At 44.0% G+C, this 18,255-nt stretch overlaps 2 protein-coding genes across 10 annotated transcripts in view; one reads left to right on the top strand and one right to left on the bottom strand.

Moving 5' to 3' along the window:
- The window catches only part of BRAP (BRCA1 associated protein), a 37,437-nt gene extending 27,214 nt beyond the window's left edge, over positions 1-10,223 (bottom strand). For 2 of the 4 annotated variants that reach the window (XM_030860365.2, XM_070043429.1), the window contains exons 1-4: positions 9,951-10,223; positions 7,773-7,934; positions 6,913-7,111; positions 5,559-5,748 (exon numbers count right to left, since the gene is read on the bottom strand). In XM_030860365.2, coding sequence (XP_030716225.1) covers positions 5,559-5,748; positions 6,913-7,111; positions 7,773-7,934; positions 9,951-10,032 — 633 coding nt within the window. In that variant the 5' untranslated portion in view covers positions 10,033-10,223. Of the gene's footprint in view, positions 1-5,558; positions 5,749-6,912; positions 7,112-7,772; positions 7,935-8,077; positions 8,185-9,950 lie in introns of those variants that run through there. The other 2 variants (XM_060283142.2, XM_060283143.1) reach the window with 2 other exon arrangements.
- The window catches only part of ACAD10 (acyl-CoA dehydrogenase family member 10), a 123,367-nt gene that overhangs the window by 63,581 nt on the left and 41,531 nt on the right, over positions 1-18,255 (top strand). For 5 of the 6 annotated variants that reach the window (XR_011376681.1, XM_070043426.1, XM_030860360.3 and 2 more), the window contains exons 1-2: positions 10,307-10,407; positions 14,893-15,092. Coding sequence is in view for 5 of the 6 variants with exons in the window: in XM_070043426.1 (XP_069899527.1) it covers positions 14,906-15,092 (187 nt within the window). In the remaining variant the exon portion in view is untranslated. Of the gene's footprint in view, positions 1-10,306; positions 10,408-14,892; positions 15,093-18,255 lie in introns of those variants that run through there. The other variant, XM_060311245.2, reaches the window with a different exon arrangement.

Below are 18,255 nucleotides of genomic sequence, written 5' to 3'. Positions count from 1 at the left end.
CCAGTGGAACTGGTATGGAGTGAAAAGCCAATTCCTTCTTTTCAATAAACCCAATAATAATAATAATAATACACGATAGATAAGAATCCTATCAGGAGGTTTTAAGCAACTAGTGTGTAACACCAAAAGCAAAACTTCTGGCCAAGGTCAAGAGGTCCAAGATGAACCAGCCTTTAAAATACTAACAACTTGTTCCCTTGGAGTGGAAGACAGATAAAATCAGGGGAAACAGTCCCCTGTAGGTAAAGCTGCAAAGGCACACGTGCATTTGTGAATATGGACACAAGTAAATCAAATCTTCCAGGCTAGCCTTAGTAGAAAGTAACAAAGAGACAATTCCAGCTTTTAAAACTCATTAAGTTTTAGAGGCAGCTGAGAGGCCAAGGCTTATCTGGGTTTCACTCTCACACAGGCATTAGCCCAAAGATAGGAAGTTGTGTGCTTTGGCCTCACCAGTGTAGACAAGCTGCCTGAAGAGAGGAAGGGTGTTCTGTGAAAGGAAATGCCGCACTATCAACCTCAAGGACGAGATTCAAGCTGTACCAGGCAAAACCAGTCCTGGCTGTCTACCCTCATAGGGTCTGAACCTTACAGCCACTTTTAAGCTTTTCAGCAGCTTTTCACTGCACTCTGATGATGTAATTCAAGTGTGGATTCTTAATTACCTATGCTTTCTTAATCTGACCAAGCAAGCTAAGCCACTAAGGAAGGATGACCAATTCTGAACACAGATTTTGCAGGGACTTTTTTGGGAGTGGGGTGGGGAGGCTTTCCTTCAGGAAACAACCTGTGTATTTGAACTTCAAAATGTTAAAAGCCAGTTCTTGGACAATAAGTCTCTTTAACGCTAAGAAGTAGCAGCCCCAAATGGCTTCTCCCATTTTTCAAGAGCAGTAGATGTGTCTTGAAAGGCTTCTGGATGAGTAAGCAGCACAGTGAGCAACTGGACTCACGCACCGAGGGAAATGAGGGCCACGGCTGGCTCTTCAGGGCCCCCGGCACCACCAGGAACTGCTGCAGATGTGGCTGCTGAGAACAGCAGACCCAACCAAAGACCTCCAGCTCTGTAGATGCTCCCTAAGTGCCCAAGCCTCCTCAGAGGAAGGGACAAGGTTTGTGATACTGGGGATGTGACAAAATCTACTCAACATGAGATAAATTATTTCTTTCTTGGGGGAATTATCTATACCAAAGAAGTATACTTTTTGAACACATTGTTATCTTCTTTAAAATCTTGGTATTGGAAATGTCGCTTCACTGGCTGGAATATTTACTGAGTACCAAGCACATGCTGGGCACTGTGCTATGCAAAGGACAAGAGCAGGGAACAAAATCCATGTGGTTCCTGCTTCAACTCAGCACTGAAATGCACAAAAGCCTGAAGCTAACTGCCAAAAAAAACCACAGAAGAAACAACTCTTGTTTAAAATGCCTGCCTGCACTGTATAGAGCCCCCAATTTATTTATTTATTTATTTATTTATTTATTTATAAATTTATTTATTTATTTTTGGCTGTGTTGGGTCTTCGTTGCCAAGCACAGGCTTTCTCTAATTGTGGCGAGCGGGGGCTGCTCTTTGTTGCGGTGCACGGGCTTCTCATTGCGGTGGCTTCTCTTGTTGCGGAGCATAGGCTCTAGGTGTGCGGGCTTCAGTAGTTGTGGTGCCGGGCTTAGTTGCTCCGCAGCATGTGGGATCTTCTCGGACCAGGGTTTGAACCCGTGTCCCCTGCACTGGCAGGCAGATTCTTAACCACCGCACCAGCAGGGAAGCCCTAGAGCCCAAAATTTCAAGAAACCCAGCTTTTGGTTTTTTCCTAGTCCTTTGATTTTACTGTTCTTTTCTCACCATAAACTCAGAAAAAGAAAAACCTATTATGATCAAGGTTCCTTTACTGTCACAGTGATCACATTTTTACTTCTGAGAACACATTTTTACTTTTCAAAAGAGCTATCTCCTGCGCTGGCCCAAGCATATTAAGTGAAAATGAGTCAACATACTCCATTGAGAGGTTATCTGTTCTTTTTTGTCCCAAGGAACTACAAAACTGAATCCCCTTCTATTTCCCTGTATCCTGAACTACAAATTCCTTACCCAAAGACTAAATTTCCTAAGGGGCACAGTACAACTCTGTAGGCACATCTAACACCTCCAGCAATAAAGAAAGATGAGGCCAACAGAAATTCAAGAAATGATAAAAGACATAGAGAAGGCCTATTAGTTCTTAATAAAATTCTATGATGAGAAAAAGAAAGGAGTAAGAATATAGTTACGTGCCCAGGCCATGGAGTCAGGGTGCCTGTGTTTGAATCATAACTTGGACACTTACTAGCTATGTAGCCTTGGGCAAGTGTCTCACCCATGTCTGTTTCCTCAATTATAAAATATGAAAATAATGACACCTACCTTATGGCATAACTGAGAGGACTCGAGGAGCTAATGCATGAAAAGCAATTAGCACAGGCTTGACATCTAGTAAGTTACTCAGGAGTTGGTGATATTGAGTCTATTCTCATTAGGGCCCAGTATTAATTTAACAACTTCAAGTCTTATACCAGGAGGGTAATTTTAGGCATTAGAAAATCCCTGATAGGATGAGCTTTAGACCCTAAGATCTAGCATTACAGATAAACAATACAACTCACGATACCAAGGTCAAGGGTTCTATCCTCACAGAGCACTCAGAAAGCTGTATCACAGTCTCAGAAAACATGTGTCAACTTAAGCAACCTGCACTTGGTCCAAAGACAGAGGTGGAGAGACAATGCACAAGTACAAAGAAAATCCATTAACAGTAGCAGAAAATTTCCACAGCACTAACTGCAGACTGTGAAGGGCAGCATGTGCTACAGGGAAGTTTGTGGGTTTATTAGACAAGTTAGTGCTGTGGGCTTAATTACACTTCAGACTAAATAAAAAGTCTAATATGTTCTTAAACATTTTTCCCCAGTCTCTTTCTGTGACTTTCCCTGTGTTACTTATCACCCTTGCTTGTTCGATAGAAGCTATAAGTAAAATACTGCCATTACACAATTTTTTTGGCAAACAGTGAATAGCTTCCCTTCCCCACACTTTCATCCCACTCCTGCTGGAAGAGGACTACACCCTAGGGATTAAAAGTGAGGGCTCAAATCCCAGCTCAGTCACTTATTTCTAGCTGTATAACCCTGGCCAAATCACTAACCTCTCTCCGTAGTCAGTTTCCTCACTTGTAAAACTAGGATAACAACAGCAGGGCTGTAGTGAGGATTACATCAGCTAGTGCACATCAAGCACTTAGCAGAGTGAATGGTACAGAATAAGCAGTCAGTAAAGGTTGCATGTTATCATCAATACCCTTATTATTAGATTTAAAAAGATTTAAAATACCACTTGCCCATTATTTGGAAAGTTCTTCAGCAACCTTGGAAGGTCTTCTGACAGTCAGTGAAAACAGCTGTGAGGTGCTTTTCAGTTCTCAATGTCAACTTGTGAACTCTAAGCTTACAGAACCATTGAAACACGTTTTAAATGTCTCTCTCAAATGTGTGGTGCTTTGTAAAGGTTAAAGATAACAACTGTGCACCCTCTTGTACACGGAATTCCACACTAAGCGTTCTTTCTCGGTGGCCTGCTGAACAGGTACAAATATAATCCAACTCATTTCTCTCTTTTTTGTGTGTGTGTCCATGTGGCATGCGGGATCTTAGTTCCCCAACCAGGGATTGAACCTGCACCCCCTGTAGTGGAAGTGTGGAGGCTTAACTACTGGACCGTCAGGGAAGCCCCGAACTCTTATTTCTCTTAATTCTGTTCCCACGGCCAATGAATGGCTGCTACTGCTGTCAACTCTGCGTTTTTGAAATGAGGAGATGACAAGTGGGCCTTGTGTCATGGGCTTCCTATTACCCACAAATCTTGGTGATTGGTCAGAGGCAATGGCAAGTGACCCTACAGGCACACTCATTTCTTTGCCAATCTGCAAGTTGGAACTGTCTATCTGGGGCAAATTCAGGAAGACTGTTTATCAATGAGGTGAGAAAGAAGTAACTTGGACAGAGCTGCATTTCAAAACCTAATGAGGGCTTCCCTGGTGGCGCAGTGGTTGAGAGTCCGCCTGCCGATGCAGGGGATACGGGTTTGTGCCCCGGTTTGGGAAGATCCCACATGCCGCGGAGCGGCTGGGCCTGTGAGCCACATTTACTGAGCCTGCGTGTCTGGAGCCTGTGTGTCTGGAGCCTGTGCTCCGCAACGAGAGAGGCCGCGATAGTGAGAGGTCCGCGCACTGTGATGAAGAGTGGCCCCCGCTTGCCACAACTAGAGAAAGCCCTCGCACAGAAACAAAGACCCAACACAGCCATAAATAAATAAAGCCAACTGTCAACAAGTAAAAATAAACACTATTATAAAAAAAAAAAAATAAAACCAAATTGAATGAAACCTATGGATAAGGTAGCCAGCCCTTTAATAACCTGGATAACACCTAAAGCTTACCTCATTTTTCTATTCACATAGAAACATGAATACTCCTAAGAATAAAAACCAAGAGAATATCTTTCTAACATCTTTAGAACTGAGGTGCATGCAAAATGATGCTTAATGCAACAAGTGAAACGGACTGGATGGCAAAACCTTCCTAAGTCAAAAACTCTGTTATAACGTGCAAATACTTTTAAAAGCTGAAAATATCACCATTCTTTCAGTGTTTGTCTCTCTATCGCAGTGATTTCCAATTAGAACTCTAAAGCATCTTTTGCGACTTCCCTGGTGGTGCAGTGGTTAAGAATCCACCTGCCAATGCAGCGGACACAGATTCAAGCCCTGGTCCAGGAAGATCCCACATGCCGAGGAGCAACTAAGCCCACGAGCCACAACTACTGAGCCTGCACTCTAGAGCCTGTGAGCCACAACTACTGAGCCCACGTGCCACAACTAATGAAGCCTGCGCACCTAGAGCCCGTGCTCCGCAACAAGAGAAGCCACTGCAATGAGAAGTCTGCGCACCACAAAGGAGAGTAGCCCCAGTTTGCTGCAACTAGAGAAAGCACGTGTGCAGCTACAAAGACCTTACACCTTACGCACCAAAAATAAATAAATAGATAAAATACATTTTAAAAAAAAGATCTCTAAAGCATCTTTAACGATGCAAGGAGTGTCACAAAACCCCTCCTGTCACCAAAATTTTTTTTTAATTGATTTTATTTTCTAAAATGTTCCAAAGAATATCTACTAAAAAGAGTATGATACAAGCAGGGGCACAGTTTTATAAAGGCAAATAATAATACAGGATTAACTTCAGAAAGTTTGGGAACTCTTGTTCTACTGGAATGGTTACTACTGGATAAACAAACACACACAACCCTAGATTTCATACTCAATCCGGTTTATAAAAAATAGCAGGTATGAATTAGAACAGCGTGTCTGCTGATGAATTTAGAAATATTTCTAGAATTACAACAATACTCTAGAACATATCAAGACTCTGAAGTGCAAAATGCAGTAAATCACACACGGCTAGTATCAAACAGTTTCAAAAACACAGTTTCTGTGGCAAAGAGACTTTTAATATCTTAACTTTTACCTGTGCACTAAACTTTATCAGCACCATATACTGATTTGGAGTAGAGTCTCTGATGATTTTCATTTGTTCAATTACTTCATTAAATGGGGCGACAAACTTCATAAGGTCATGACTGGTCATTGTAGCAGGGACTGTGAGAATACACAGCATGGCACTGCGCCTCACATCTTCTTTTAAGGAGGTCATCTTACTAATAAGACAATAATTAGACTGTCTTGAATAGATGAGGTATAGTTAGTGCAAACAACACTAAGCACACAACTTTTATGTCCAAGAAAAAAAGTGTAATGCTTTATAAATCAAGTTAAACAGCTTGTTATTTTACCTGAAAATACACACTACATGGGTAAATGCAGAATCCCTTAAACATACCTGCAGTGGAGTTTAAGGTAAGCTTTGAAATGTTCTACATTATACCCAGCACTGATATTTTTAATCTTCAGTTAAAGGCTTGTTATGGTTATAAATCTCCATCAGGCAAATCTGCAGTTTGTGTTTTGCTCTCATTAGTTTTCTAGTAAGAACTATCCTTAGATAATGTAGAAGCACAACTCAAACTACGGTCTTCTCTCAAAGGGTCTCAAAGAGAGAAGAGCTCAAAATATAGGAAGGAAAATTCTGAACCATAAGAATGTGACTCTGAAGATTACAGAAAGTGTTGCTGGGTTGGAATAGCTGGAATAGAGGGGAAAGAAAAACCTCCCACAATGCTATTTGCTTTTGAAATGCTGCAAACTCACTTCAATAGCTGTGATCTAAAATGGCTCCCCGAGTATTCTGCTTCCCAGTGGGAACCTAGCAGACAAGTTAGGACAAGGACAGCCTTTAAAGAGATCAGCTACCAATTATCCAAGGAGCTGGTGGCCCAGCTTGTAGACTAGCAAAACCCTTCCTTTCCTTTGGCCTCCAGCAAGCCTTGTTTGGACCACAGAAAGGGGTAAAATGACGTGATGAAATTGCAACCCATTATGTGACTTCTTAGCAGCTTCTTTAGTAAAGACTTGGTGGGAACATGAGTCTACAATGATGTTATGGATCATTTAGAATTTTTCTTTTCTTTTCTTTTATATCTTCCTTCCTTTCAATTTTCCAATCACCTGCATGCCTACCTTCTCAGGGAATATTTTCCTAGGTATTTTCTCAAGTGAATCTACACAATTCTTTCCTAAGAAGCTTTGACCCAATGTACGAGATTTAACCATATATAAAACATCTAAGAATTCTTTAACACACAGTATATGAAAGTACTATCCCTTTGAAGCTTAAAATACCCACTTCCCTTCAGGGCAAGAGATTTTTCTCTGCCCTGTGACAAAAAAACAGACAAACTCAAAAGAGAAAAGGATTTTCTTACTTTGTCTTGTATAGATGCATAATACCATGAACTATTTCAACGGAGGGGTTTCCACTGAAGAACGAAATCTGGTCTGGAAGCTGTTTGGATGGAGAATCAGGAGCAGTGTTTACGCCTTCTTTACTTTGATCTTTACTTCTCTGTGCAGTGGGGGATGCTTCTGAAGACTTCCTGTCTTCCATTGTAGCTTTCAGCTCATCTTTCACAAACCAAAAATTGGATTATAAACTGATAGGAAATATGCTGAAGGACTCTAATCAGATGAAAACTTTGAGTAGAAGAATAAACTTTGGAAGAGAAATTGTAATGTACTGCACTAAGAACTACATTCACAGAACAGCAGAACTGTGGCGGCAACTCAGCTAGGAAGTGCTCTTCACCCGCCCCAAATGTCATTAACACCCTCAGAGACTCAACGGTAGCCTTTACATTTAGAAGTACCATAATAAGGCAGGTGTCTTCCATCGTGCACTCCTAAGTGGGATAAATATTCAGGGCTGTGAAGTTCAAAAACCAAACCTACCAGTTCTCCACTCTGGAGATGCAATACACTTCCATTCCCCTGGATGGAATGAGCTGGCAGAGCAGGGAGAGTCACAACACGTTTACCTGATTTCAACATGATCTGCCCCTGACCTATGTGGTAAGTAGCTCTCCTCACTGAGCAGAGCTGTCAACCTAGCTTGTTAGGATTGATTTAGGAGAAATATTTAGAGAAGCTGAAATGCGGCCTAATGACCACATGTAAGGCACAAAGGCAGTAAAAGATAAAAGTAGGTTTCATTGAACACTGCGTATAAAACAGGCAACCGTGGGTTTAGGTTACAAAAGATAGTCTTCTCGGGTTTTAGGAAGCATACCTGGGTTGGCCTTCATGGTCTCAATGATCATATCTGTCATTTCTCGATGGCCAAGATGCTGATGTATGATCGCTGCTTTCTCCCCTGGTGATTTCCCTTCTAAACAGGCTACAGCTGAAGCTAGTGTCTTCTTTTTGATCTCCTCATCAGACATTTCCCCGACTAAAGAACACATGAATGATTAATACCTGATAATGAAACAAGCTCCTTTCTACTCTCAATGTATCCATCCATAGGTTTTCCTTTTCTCTCTGCTGCCCTCCCCCAAGACTGTAAGATGCCTTTGCAGTGGCCATCTCACTCACCTCCGGGGCTCCTGCAGTGCCTGACAGTCAATTAATGCCCGGTGCAATAAACGCAGCAATGCAGGACTGCTCTAGTGAAAACCATGCGCTTTAAAGCAAATGAACGAGATAAAAGCTTTGAGAGTGATTATGCTCAGATGAACCAACATTTTAGTAACACTCGTAGAGTGAAACTGTGTGTTCAGCCCCAAATGAAGGCATCAAGTCCACTAATAAAACTTTTAAAAACTTTTGGGGGTAGTCTTCTTAAACACCCTTATGCTATCATGCCCTGGAAATCCATGATCATTGTCTTAAATCACTAAAACACACAAAAATGGAAAAGGAATTTGGAAACTCGACTGGAATATCCTTAATATAGGCTCTATCAGAGCAGAGATCAGGCCTGTTTTGCCCGTCACTGTATCCCTTGCACTTACAGTGCCTACCACACATTGGAAGCTCTTTAAAGATCTGTTGAATAAATTAATGAATCAATGACTGACCCATGTAGAAGTGTATATGTGGCCTATGTCAATTTAGTTGACTTTCAGAACTCAGTAGCCTATTAAATCACATTCAATCTTTAATTTGCAGCTTCAAAACTCACATACTCAGGGAACTTTCCAATGACACCATCCCTACCAGCCCCAGGCCCCTTCCCCAAACCAAACACATACTCTTGTAGTAGCTTTCCAAACTCTTTTTTCTTTTCATTCACCACATTTGTCACAGCTATAATTCTACATTTATTATTATTTTTTAAATTAGTTAATTAATTTTTGGCTGCGCTGGGTCTTTGTTGCTGCGTGCAGGCTTTCTGTAGTTGTGGCGGGGGGGGGGCTGCGGGTGTCTCATCGCGGTGGCTTCTCTTGCTGAGGCGCACAGGCTCTAGGGCGCAGGCTCAGTAGTTGTGGCGCACGGGCTTAGCTGGTCCACGGCATGTGGGATCTTTAACGACCAGAGCTCGAACCCGTGTCCCCTGCACTGGCAGGCGGATTCTTAACCACTGCGCCACCAGGGAAGTCCCTACATTTATTTTGTAATTATTTACTTCATCTGTCTCCATGAACTGAACTGCTGGTGCCATTAAAGCAAGGACCACATCCCTTTCCGCACACAACTAAAGCTCCAACAGAGAGTGAACATTCAGAAACTATTTCTTGAACGAATGTTGTTGTTAGGTAATTGTTGGAAGTCCAAAGAGCAGAGCCACACCTGCATTCCCCACTGAGGCGGCTGTGTGGCTGGGAATGAAGAGCTCAGACTCTCAAGTCCAGCTCTCCGAGGTAGAATACCCGTTTTGCCACTGACAGATGATCGTGGGCAAGTCACTTAATCCCTGGGCTTCAGCTTCCCAGTTCTGTAAAAGGGTCATACACCCATCTAACTAATAGAGTTATATGAAGATAATTAGAAACAGTGCACATGAAGTGTTTAGCACAGTGCTCGGACACCAGAAGTGTACACGTTTTAATTACAAGTATAACTCTTGCTACATGGCGCTTAAATAAAGTCTTTCAAAGAGGAACGATTTAATTAAACCACGGGCCATCAGCGAGCTGGGGATTCCGTCTTTGCCTTCACAAAACGTAGAGGAAACCAACTCGCACAACTCGGCCCCAACCCAGGGCGGAGAAAGCGACGCGCCAAATATAAACAGAGTCCCGATGAGGAGGCACCAGGAAGGAGGGACCGGGAAAGGCTTCCCAGAGGTGACATCTGGGAATACCTCTTAAGGATGGAGGAAATGAGAGGGATCCCAACCACCTCTCGGCTTCCTCCTGAGGCGAAAGCCCTCGTCGCGGCCCTTCCTCGGACTCGGACTCTTGGAGGACGAGCCCCCGGGGCCCAGGCGCGGGCTACGGGGGAGGCGGCAAGGCCGCGGACTCACCAGCGGCGCTGAAGCCGAAGCCGGCGGGGACCGGCGAGTGTTCTGCGAGCTCCAGGCGGATGACAACCAGTGACACACTCATAGGGCAGGCGCTGGTCGGCGCGAGCCCCGGCGGGCTCAGGCGAGGCTGGGAGACGAGCCTTGAGGCCGAGCGGCCTGGGGCGGGCAGCGCCGCCGCCGCGCCTCAGCTCCGCCGCAACCGCCTCAACAGCAGCAGGTCCGGGTGCCACCCTCAGAGCCACAACACCCTCCGCTTCCGCCTCCCGGCCGCCGTCCCTGACCCGTGAGGTTACGCATGCTCGAATCAGCGCGCGCTCTGATTGGGTGCGGAGGCAGGCACGTGACTGGCAGGTCTGCGGGGAGGTGCGCCTGCGCCCTGAGAGACGGAATCTCAAAGAGTTCGTGGAGGTGGCACGTCACTGGGATACCGGAAGCTGGGCCCCCAGTAGGGGAATCGGTGGGTGTGCGACCAGACCCGAGTTAGCCTATCTGAGAGACCTCGCCCTCATCCCAGCTCATCTGACGGCGAGGGGTCTTTGGCTCCCCGAGGTCTCCGAATTGTCCGCGGAACCCGCGCCCTGCAGAGAGCTCTAGCCTCTTTTTGTCCTGTTTGATCTCTCGCTCTAGCTGTAGGCAGGGTTGCTTTGTGTCAGCCACCCTTTACAGACATGTGCGCTGAGGCTCAGAGAGGTGAATACGCTTCTCTGAGGACTCATCGGGAGTCGGGATTCGATTGCAGGGTTTCTGATTCTGTTAAGGTAGGGCGGTGGACTGGTTAAGCGCCCAGAGCTGGAGATACACCTGGGGGTGAATGAGATGAACACGCAGTTCCTGTTATTATTGAGTAGACCCTGTTCACCTGTTTTGTGACCTTGAGTTAGATTTTGCGTAAAATTGGGATAATATCCCTATACAGCGGTGATGATGAAATGAGTAGAGCCTGTGGCTCTATTTACATCAGTTTTTCTGAGAGCATTCTTTCCAGTACCTCAGACTGCCTTTAGCATGTAGACATGGAGAGCCACAGTCAATACATATATGGCACATATGTGACAGAACGCTGTTCTAGGTATATGCTACCATTACATGTAAGGTGTGTTACAGCACGTCGTGGACGTGTAGGTGTGTGGACTGTATATGCATATAATGTGACCAAATGATATTTATAGCTTGTGACTGCACCCTATGAATTAGTTTCAGTATACACTGTTTATATTAGTGTTTCTCAACCTCTGCACTATTAACATTATTGGACTCGATAATTCTTTGGGGTGTGTGTATGTCCTATACTTTATAGGATATTTAGCAGTATCCCTGCCCTGACCCACTAGATACCAGTAGCATGTCCCAAGTGGTGACTACCAAAAATGTCTCCAGACATTCCCAAACGTCCCGTTGGAGCCAAAATTGCCCCCACTGACTGTCTGATTTTTGTGAAACTGCATATGCCATTTGCACCTGCTATATGCACATAATATATGAGACCTCATGAAGTTTTTTTAGATTATTATTATTTAAAAATTTTTTTGGCCACGCCACTTGGCATGTGGGATCATAGTTCCCCAACCAGGGATCAAACCCATGCCCCCTGCAATGGAAGTGTGGAGTCTTAACCACTGGACCTCCAGGGAAGTCCCTTATGTGAACTTTTTAATAGTATATTACAGTAGTAGATAACATTTAATGGTGTGCCAGGTACTAGCTTGAGTGCTTTACATACTTTATCTTATGTAATCGTAACAGCTACTTCATGAGACAGGTAGTATAATTGTTCCCATTTTAACGGAAGAGGAACCTGAGGCTCAGAGAGAGCCACTTGCTCAGGATCTCACACTTAGCAAGTGGCAGAGCTAGACTTTGAACCCAGGCAATCTGATTGCAGAGCCAACACTCAATCTCTACTAAACTCTCTTTAATATGTGGAAACATACACTGTGTGTGCATATTTATGAAAGCATAATTTAGATAGCAAATCTGCATCGTCATACTGATCTCATTCTGAGAGACAGAGAGAAGACATATTCTTTACGGTAGAGGAGGAAAATGCCAGTTGCGGAGAACTAGAATTATTCTCTAGAGATGGGAAAATTGGGCTTGTTACACTTCTTTGTAGCTGCCAATCACTATGCCTGCCCCCTATGTTCCCCTATTTTCTTTTTTTTTTAATCTTTAAATTTTATTTATTTATTTTTGGCTGCGTTGGGTCTTCGTGGCTGCGCGCGGGCTTTCTCTAGTTGTGGCGAGCGGGGGCTACTCTTCTTTGTGGGGCACGGGCTTCTCATTGCAGTGGCTTCTCTTCTTGCGGAGCATGGGCTCTAGGCACGTGGGCTTCAGTAGTTGTGGTACGTGGGCTCAGTAGTTGTGGCTCTCGGGCTCTAGAGTGCAGGCTAAGTAGTTGTGGCACACAGGCTTAGTTGCTCTGCGCCGTGTGGGATCTTCCCGGACCAGGGCTGAACCTGTGTCCCCTGCATGGGCAGGCGGATTCTTAACCACTGTGCCACCAAGCAAGGTTATCCCCTACTTTCTGAATCATCCAGTTTATTCATCCTTCCAACTCATGTTTCTACTGAGCATGTGTTATGTGTCTAGACACCATGCTAGGTCCTAGGGGATGGATATACAAAGATGAAGTAAGATAGGCCTTTCCTTAAGGAGCTGATAAGTAGAGGAGCATATAGAGTTGAAAACAGGAACTGTGTGATGGGGTAAGTGCCCTAGTGAAGGTATGGAGAAGAAGCAATGAGAGTGAAAAAAAAAAAAAGTAGTTTCAGAATCTTCCAGGAAAAAGAAAGACTAGCCTCTCTAGAGGAGGTAAACCTGAGGCTGTGATGTAAAAAAGAGTGTAAATTTACCAGCAGATAAACAGGTGAAGACATTCCAGTCAGTGGGCATGTACCACGGAGGTACCAGGAGGTATGAGAAATCACAGCGCTAACCTGCTCCAAAGAGAGCATTGGGAAGTGGCTAGAACAGAACTATCATCTCTAGTTGGAAGGAAGAAGCAAGGTAGTTGTGGGAGCGTTGCCCACTTATCCATTAGCAGAATTATGAGGAGGACAGTGTCCTCAATGAGGATGAAAGTCAGCCTTTTAGGTCCAGAGACAGATTTCATCTCTGTTAAGGCCTCACAGAGAATGTGTTGACACTTTCAGGAGCCTATAAATAAATTTCTCCTTCCACCACTAACTTTGGCCATGGCGTAGGAACGTAGGTAAAACCCAAAATGCAAATCAGTCTTTACATTTTTAATTTCAGCATTCATGCCCCAATCCAGCAAATTTCCAATTACATAAGAAGCACATTATATTATCTTGAACATTTGCTTCTTAAGAATCCTTTCTTTAGGTGGCTGTCTGGCCAGATACAGTTATTTGATACCTTAATAAAGAATGGCGTCACAAATACTTCTAAAAAAAAAGAAAAAGAATCCTTTCTTTAGGGACTTCCCTGGTGGTCCAGTGGTTAAGACTCGGCGCTCCCAATACAGGGGGCCGTGTTGGATCCCTGGTCAGGGAACTAGATCCCGCATGCCGGCGCTAAAAATTCTGCATGTCGCAACGAAGATCCCACATGCAGCGCAGCCAAATAAATAAATATTTTTTAAAAATGAATCCTTTCTTTAGAATCTTACAGAGTTTATTTAGTCCTTATGGTGGCACTGAAGTGACTCCCATGAACAGGCAGGCTGTCTTACCAACCTGTTTTGCTCTAACTTGCTTCTTAGTAAGCTTTTTAACCATAGACATCGCATGAGAAGCTTCAAGATTTTCAAGTGGAACTGACTGCAAATAGAATTTGGTTTAATTCTTTTGTTTTTTTCCCCAGGTTTTTATTTCAGACTTACAGAAAAGTTGAAGAATAGTACAGTGATCTCTCATATACCCTTCCTCGTGTACCCTTCACCAAGATTGATTAATTATTAACATTTTGCCACATTTGATTTATGTCTATACATGTTTATATATCTATATACACGTGTACCTGTTATGTGTATTTTGGTTTTTTCCCGAACTTTTTGAAAGTAAGTTTAGAAAAGAGGCAATGGAGAACAATCAGGAGGACATTGCCCTGCTCTGTAGGAGGGGTGATGGTGTGGTGGCATCGCGAGCGCTAGGAGGAGGTGGGTACAGGGCATCCTGCTCATTGGTCTCTTCTGGTAGCCAGAAGAGGTTTCATGAAGGAAGTGACAGGTAAACTACAGCCTAAAGGACAATTTGCAATTAGCCACGTAACAGATGGAAGGGAGCATTCAGGCCAAGGAAACACCATACCCGAAGGCCTGGCAGCAGGAGGAGAGCATCATGTGTTTGAGGAAGCTGCCGTGGACCTGAGTGTCCCGATCACCCAGGTTAAGGTGAAATACAAGGGAGAGCTGCAGCCGAAAGGGGAGAGGCGGAACTCAGAGGGCCTTTTCAGGCAGGTTAAGGAACTGAGAGTTTATCTTGAGGACAGTGGGGGGCCACTGGAGGTTTTAAATGGGGTTAGGATATGATCAAATTTGCAATCTTGAATGATAACTGGTTGAAGTGCGAAGAAAGAATGAGGTTTGAGAAGAGGCAGGGGGACCAGTTAAGGGGCCGTTGCAAAGGTCCGTGGTTGAGATCACGCAGTGAGAGTGGAGAGAGGTAGATGGAGAGCTTCGGGAGGAAGGATGGGCCGCGCACAGCACCCGGAGCGGAGGTGTCTGGCTGGAGGACTGAGGGAAGTCGGGGTGAATCCAGTTTTCCAGCTTGGGCGGCTGGGAGAATGGTGGAGCCCTTTCCTGAGCCAAGGAACTTAGGCAAGGAGTGGTCAGGGAGGGCGGAGATCCTGCGTTCCTCTCTGGTGGTGTCTGAAGCGCTGGTTGGAGGTCAGAGGAGGTGTGCAGGTGCCACCTGAGCACCAGGGTGGAGGTCTGCTTGGAGGCAGTGACGGCAAACTATGTCCTGTGCCTTCTCCGCAGCCTCGGCCCCAACATGTGCCTAAGGCGGCTTTTGCAGTCTGCACAGCTCCAGCGGGCTTGGAGGGCAGTCTTCGTGAAACATGGCCAGGGCAGGCACCAGGGAGCCTGGCGATGGACACATTCTGGAGGCGGCACCTACAAAGCAGTGATTTTTGACATGGGCGGAGTTCTCATTCCTTCTCCAGGGAGAGTGGCTGCAGGTGAGCTCTTCATTCTACTTCACCTTTGGAGACTGCGGTGGGTAGGGGTGGGGGAAAGGAGGGTGGTGAGGGGAGATGGCAGTGTGTCCCAGTGGGAGCTATACTTGCTCTTCATCAAATTCCAAGCAACAGTTAGTGGCTGAGTATCTTGGGCAAATTATTTAACTGCTCTGAGTCTTAGTTTCCTCATCATTAAATTACGGCTGATGATAGTACCTACATCTTTGGGGTTGGAGGAGGGTTAAATGAGATTATTCATGGAGGGCACTTGATTAGCAGGGTGTGTGCTTGGCTCATCTGAAATTCTCAATAAATGATGAGCTGCTATTGTTGTTAATGTTATTGGTGGAATTTAACTACCTTTCCCTGAGAACTACTTCTGAATCCTGACATCCTCTCTGCCCGCCCCCCCACCCCCACCCCGTCCCCGCTTTGATCATAGCCTTTCCTTTTCCACCAACCTCCCTTCTAAACCTGCTTTTGCTACTACAAGATCAAATCGCTAGGCTCTGATCCTTCCTTTTTCAGCCCCTCCTGGTATTACCTTTTTACCCACTCAGTTCAACTGACTTAAGTGTGATTTGTTTGGCTTGAAGTGTTAGAAAACCTAACAAAACAGTGACTGAACCAAGACTGAAGTTAATTTCTTTTGCACGTGAAAGTCCAGGTATGTGGTCTGGGCCAGTGTGTTGCTCTGTGATGTCAGCGCCCTGGGCTCTTTTCATTGTGTTGCTGTGCTGTGAGTGCACTTCATTTCCACTTTCACCGCATGGGTCAGGCTTGGCTGCCTCACTTTCTGCCTTCACATCCCATTCCCAATCAGCAGGAAGGAAAAAGGACCAAACAGCTGTCCCTGTTCTTTTGACTTACTGTGGTTGCTGACTGGGCAGTTTTCTATACTAAATCAACCCAGCTTCAGGTTTTCTGTGCCCCTGGTTGCAAAATTACCCAGCTCTGCTAACTGGTTAGGTGAGCTATTTTTTTTTTTTTTTTTTTTTAGCTCCAGCTGCAGTTGAGCCCTTAGCCTCTCTATTCCTCCACTCATATTCCTCTTGCATTCACTACAGGGCTGTTCCAAACTCCCCCCAGAGCCATCATACTTCCCCAGACCAAACCTTCATACTTGGCAGACAGCCAAGTCTCCTTTTACAGAGAACATAAAGATTACTTGGCAGGAATTTTCTCAGCTTTCTCCAGAACATCTTGAGAACCTATTCACTCCTTCCCACTGCCACTGCCTCTACACAAATTAGGTTCCTAAATTCTCCCGCCTGTACTGGCACATCAGCCTCCTAACTCCTAACTCTACCTCTGGCCTTCTGGGTTTTGCACACAGTGCCTGGAACTGCCCTTCTGAAACACACATCTTATCCCTTCCCTCTCTGCTTCAAATCCTTGAGTGCCTGCATTTTTTCACTTAGATTAAAACCGGAAGCTTTACCTGGTTCCAGGGCCTCTCACAACCAGCTCTCATGTCCTCTTGTCACACCATTTCCTATGTATGCCCACATTTCAGCTACCTTGGACTACCTGATGCTCTTTAAACTTGTCAAATGTATTTATACTCCTGTGCCTTTGCAAGTTCTGTTCTCTCTGATCAGAGCTACCCTTCCCTGCCTCCTCTGCCTTTTCAAATCCTGCTCATACTTTTAAATGGTATGTTATTCAGCAGTGCCTGGAATCTTTGGAGCACTTATTATTGACTTGTGTTTTTATTTTATATTTATAATGTTTTTGCCATGCCAAAATTTTCACTTTTGATGTCATCAAAATCATCTGTGTTTTTCTTTATGGCTTGCATGTTATGAGACTAGGCTAAGGAAGTCTTTGTTTTCTTCACATTCATAAAGACATTGCATATTGTTTTCTAACTTTTAGAGGGTTTTTTTTTCTGATTTGGGTATTTAGTCTGTTGGGAATTCATTTTTGTGATGGTGAGAAACAGGGATTTAATTAAATTTTTTCTATACAGAAACTCAGTTATGCCAACCTCATTATTAAATAGTTGGTGCTGAAAGGATATTTTTAAAAATACAAAGATACGCTGTATAGCACAGGGAACTCTCCTTCACTTTGCTGTATAGTAAAAACTGGGAACTCTCCTTCACTTTGCTGTATAGTAGAAACTAACACAACATTGTAAAACAACTTACCCCAATAAAAAATAAATAAATAAATAAAAGTGCACCTAAAAAAAAAATAATAATACAAAGACAAATTTCTTACTGTCACCTCCACGCCTCCCTGGTCAGTCCTAGGCTTCATTGGTTATCATTGTGAAAAGTTTGTTTATCCTTCCAAAAATTGCCTATATATACATGAGTGTGTGTGTGTGTGTGTGTGTGTGTGTGTGTGTGTGTAAACTGTGTCTACACAGATTGGGCCACACTGTACACACTGTTATGTACCTTTCCTTTTTTCTGACCCAGTAGAATATCTTGCCAAATTTTCCACATCAGTAGGCATAGGTCTAGTTAAGGGATTAGCAAACTATTTCTGTCAAGGGCACTAGATGGGCTTCACGAGCCATACAGTCTCTGTATGACTTTACTATTGGAGCCAGCAACAGCCATAGACAATAGTAAACAAGTAGGTGTGGTTGTGTTCCAATAAAACTTTATTTACAAAAACAGATGGGAGACAGATTTGGCCCCCAGGCCATAATTTGCCAACCGTTGGCCTAGTTTATACATTTTAACATCTACGAGGTGTTCCATCATATGGATGTACCATGGTTGATTTAACAAGCCCTTTAGTAACGTGCATGTAAGTTTCTAGTTTTTATTGTGAGCAGTTCTGCACAACAGCCGTGTACATAATCTTTGCTTACTTTTATAAATATATCTGTGGGAGAAATTCCTGGAAGCAGAATTACTACATCAAATGTAAATGTGTATTTAAAATGTTGCGCTGCATAGAGGTTGTATTTGTTTACACCCCCATCAACAGCATAGGAGAGTGCCCCTTTCCTTGCATGCTTGCCAGCTCTAAGATCCTAAAAAATGGTCTAACTTTAGTTCTAAAATTAAAGATGTATTATTATTATTATTTGGATTCAGTTTTAAAAGTCCTGTTATTCTCAAAAGACGTACTGAATTGGTCACATTGGCGATTTCTGAAGAATGGGATTGCTTTGTCATTTAACTTTCTTTTTTATACCTTT

This window comes from Globicephala melas, chromosome 13 (assembly GCF_963455315.2).
Source record: "Globicephala melas chromosome 13, mGloMel1.2, whole genome shotgun sequence".
Taxonomy (NCBI): domain Eukaryota; kingdom Metazoa; phylum Chordata; class Mammalia; order Artiodactyla; family Delphinidae; genus Globicephala; species Globicephala melas.
Note: the sequence above shows the minus strand (reverse complement) of the source record. Positions and strands in the feature narration are given on the sequence as shown.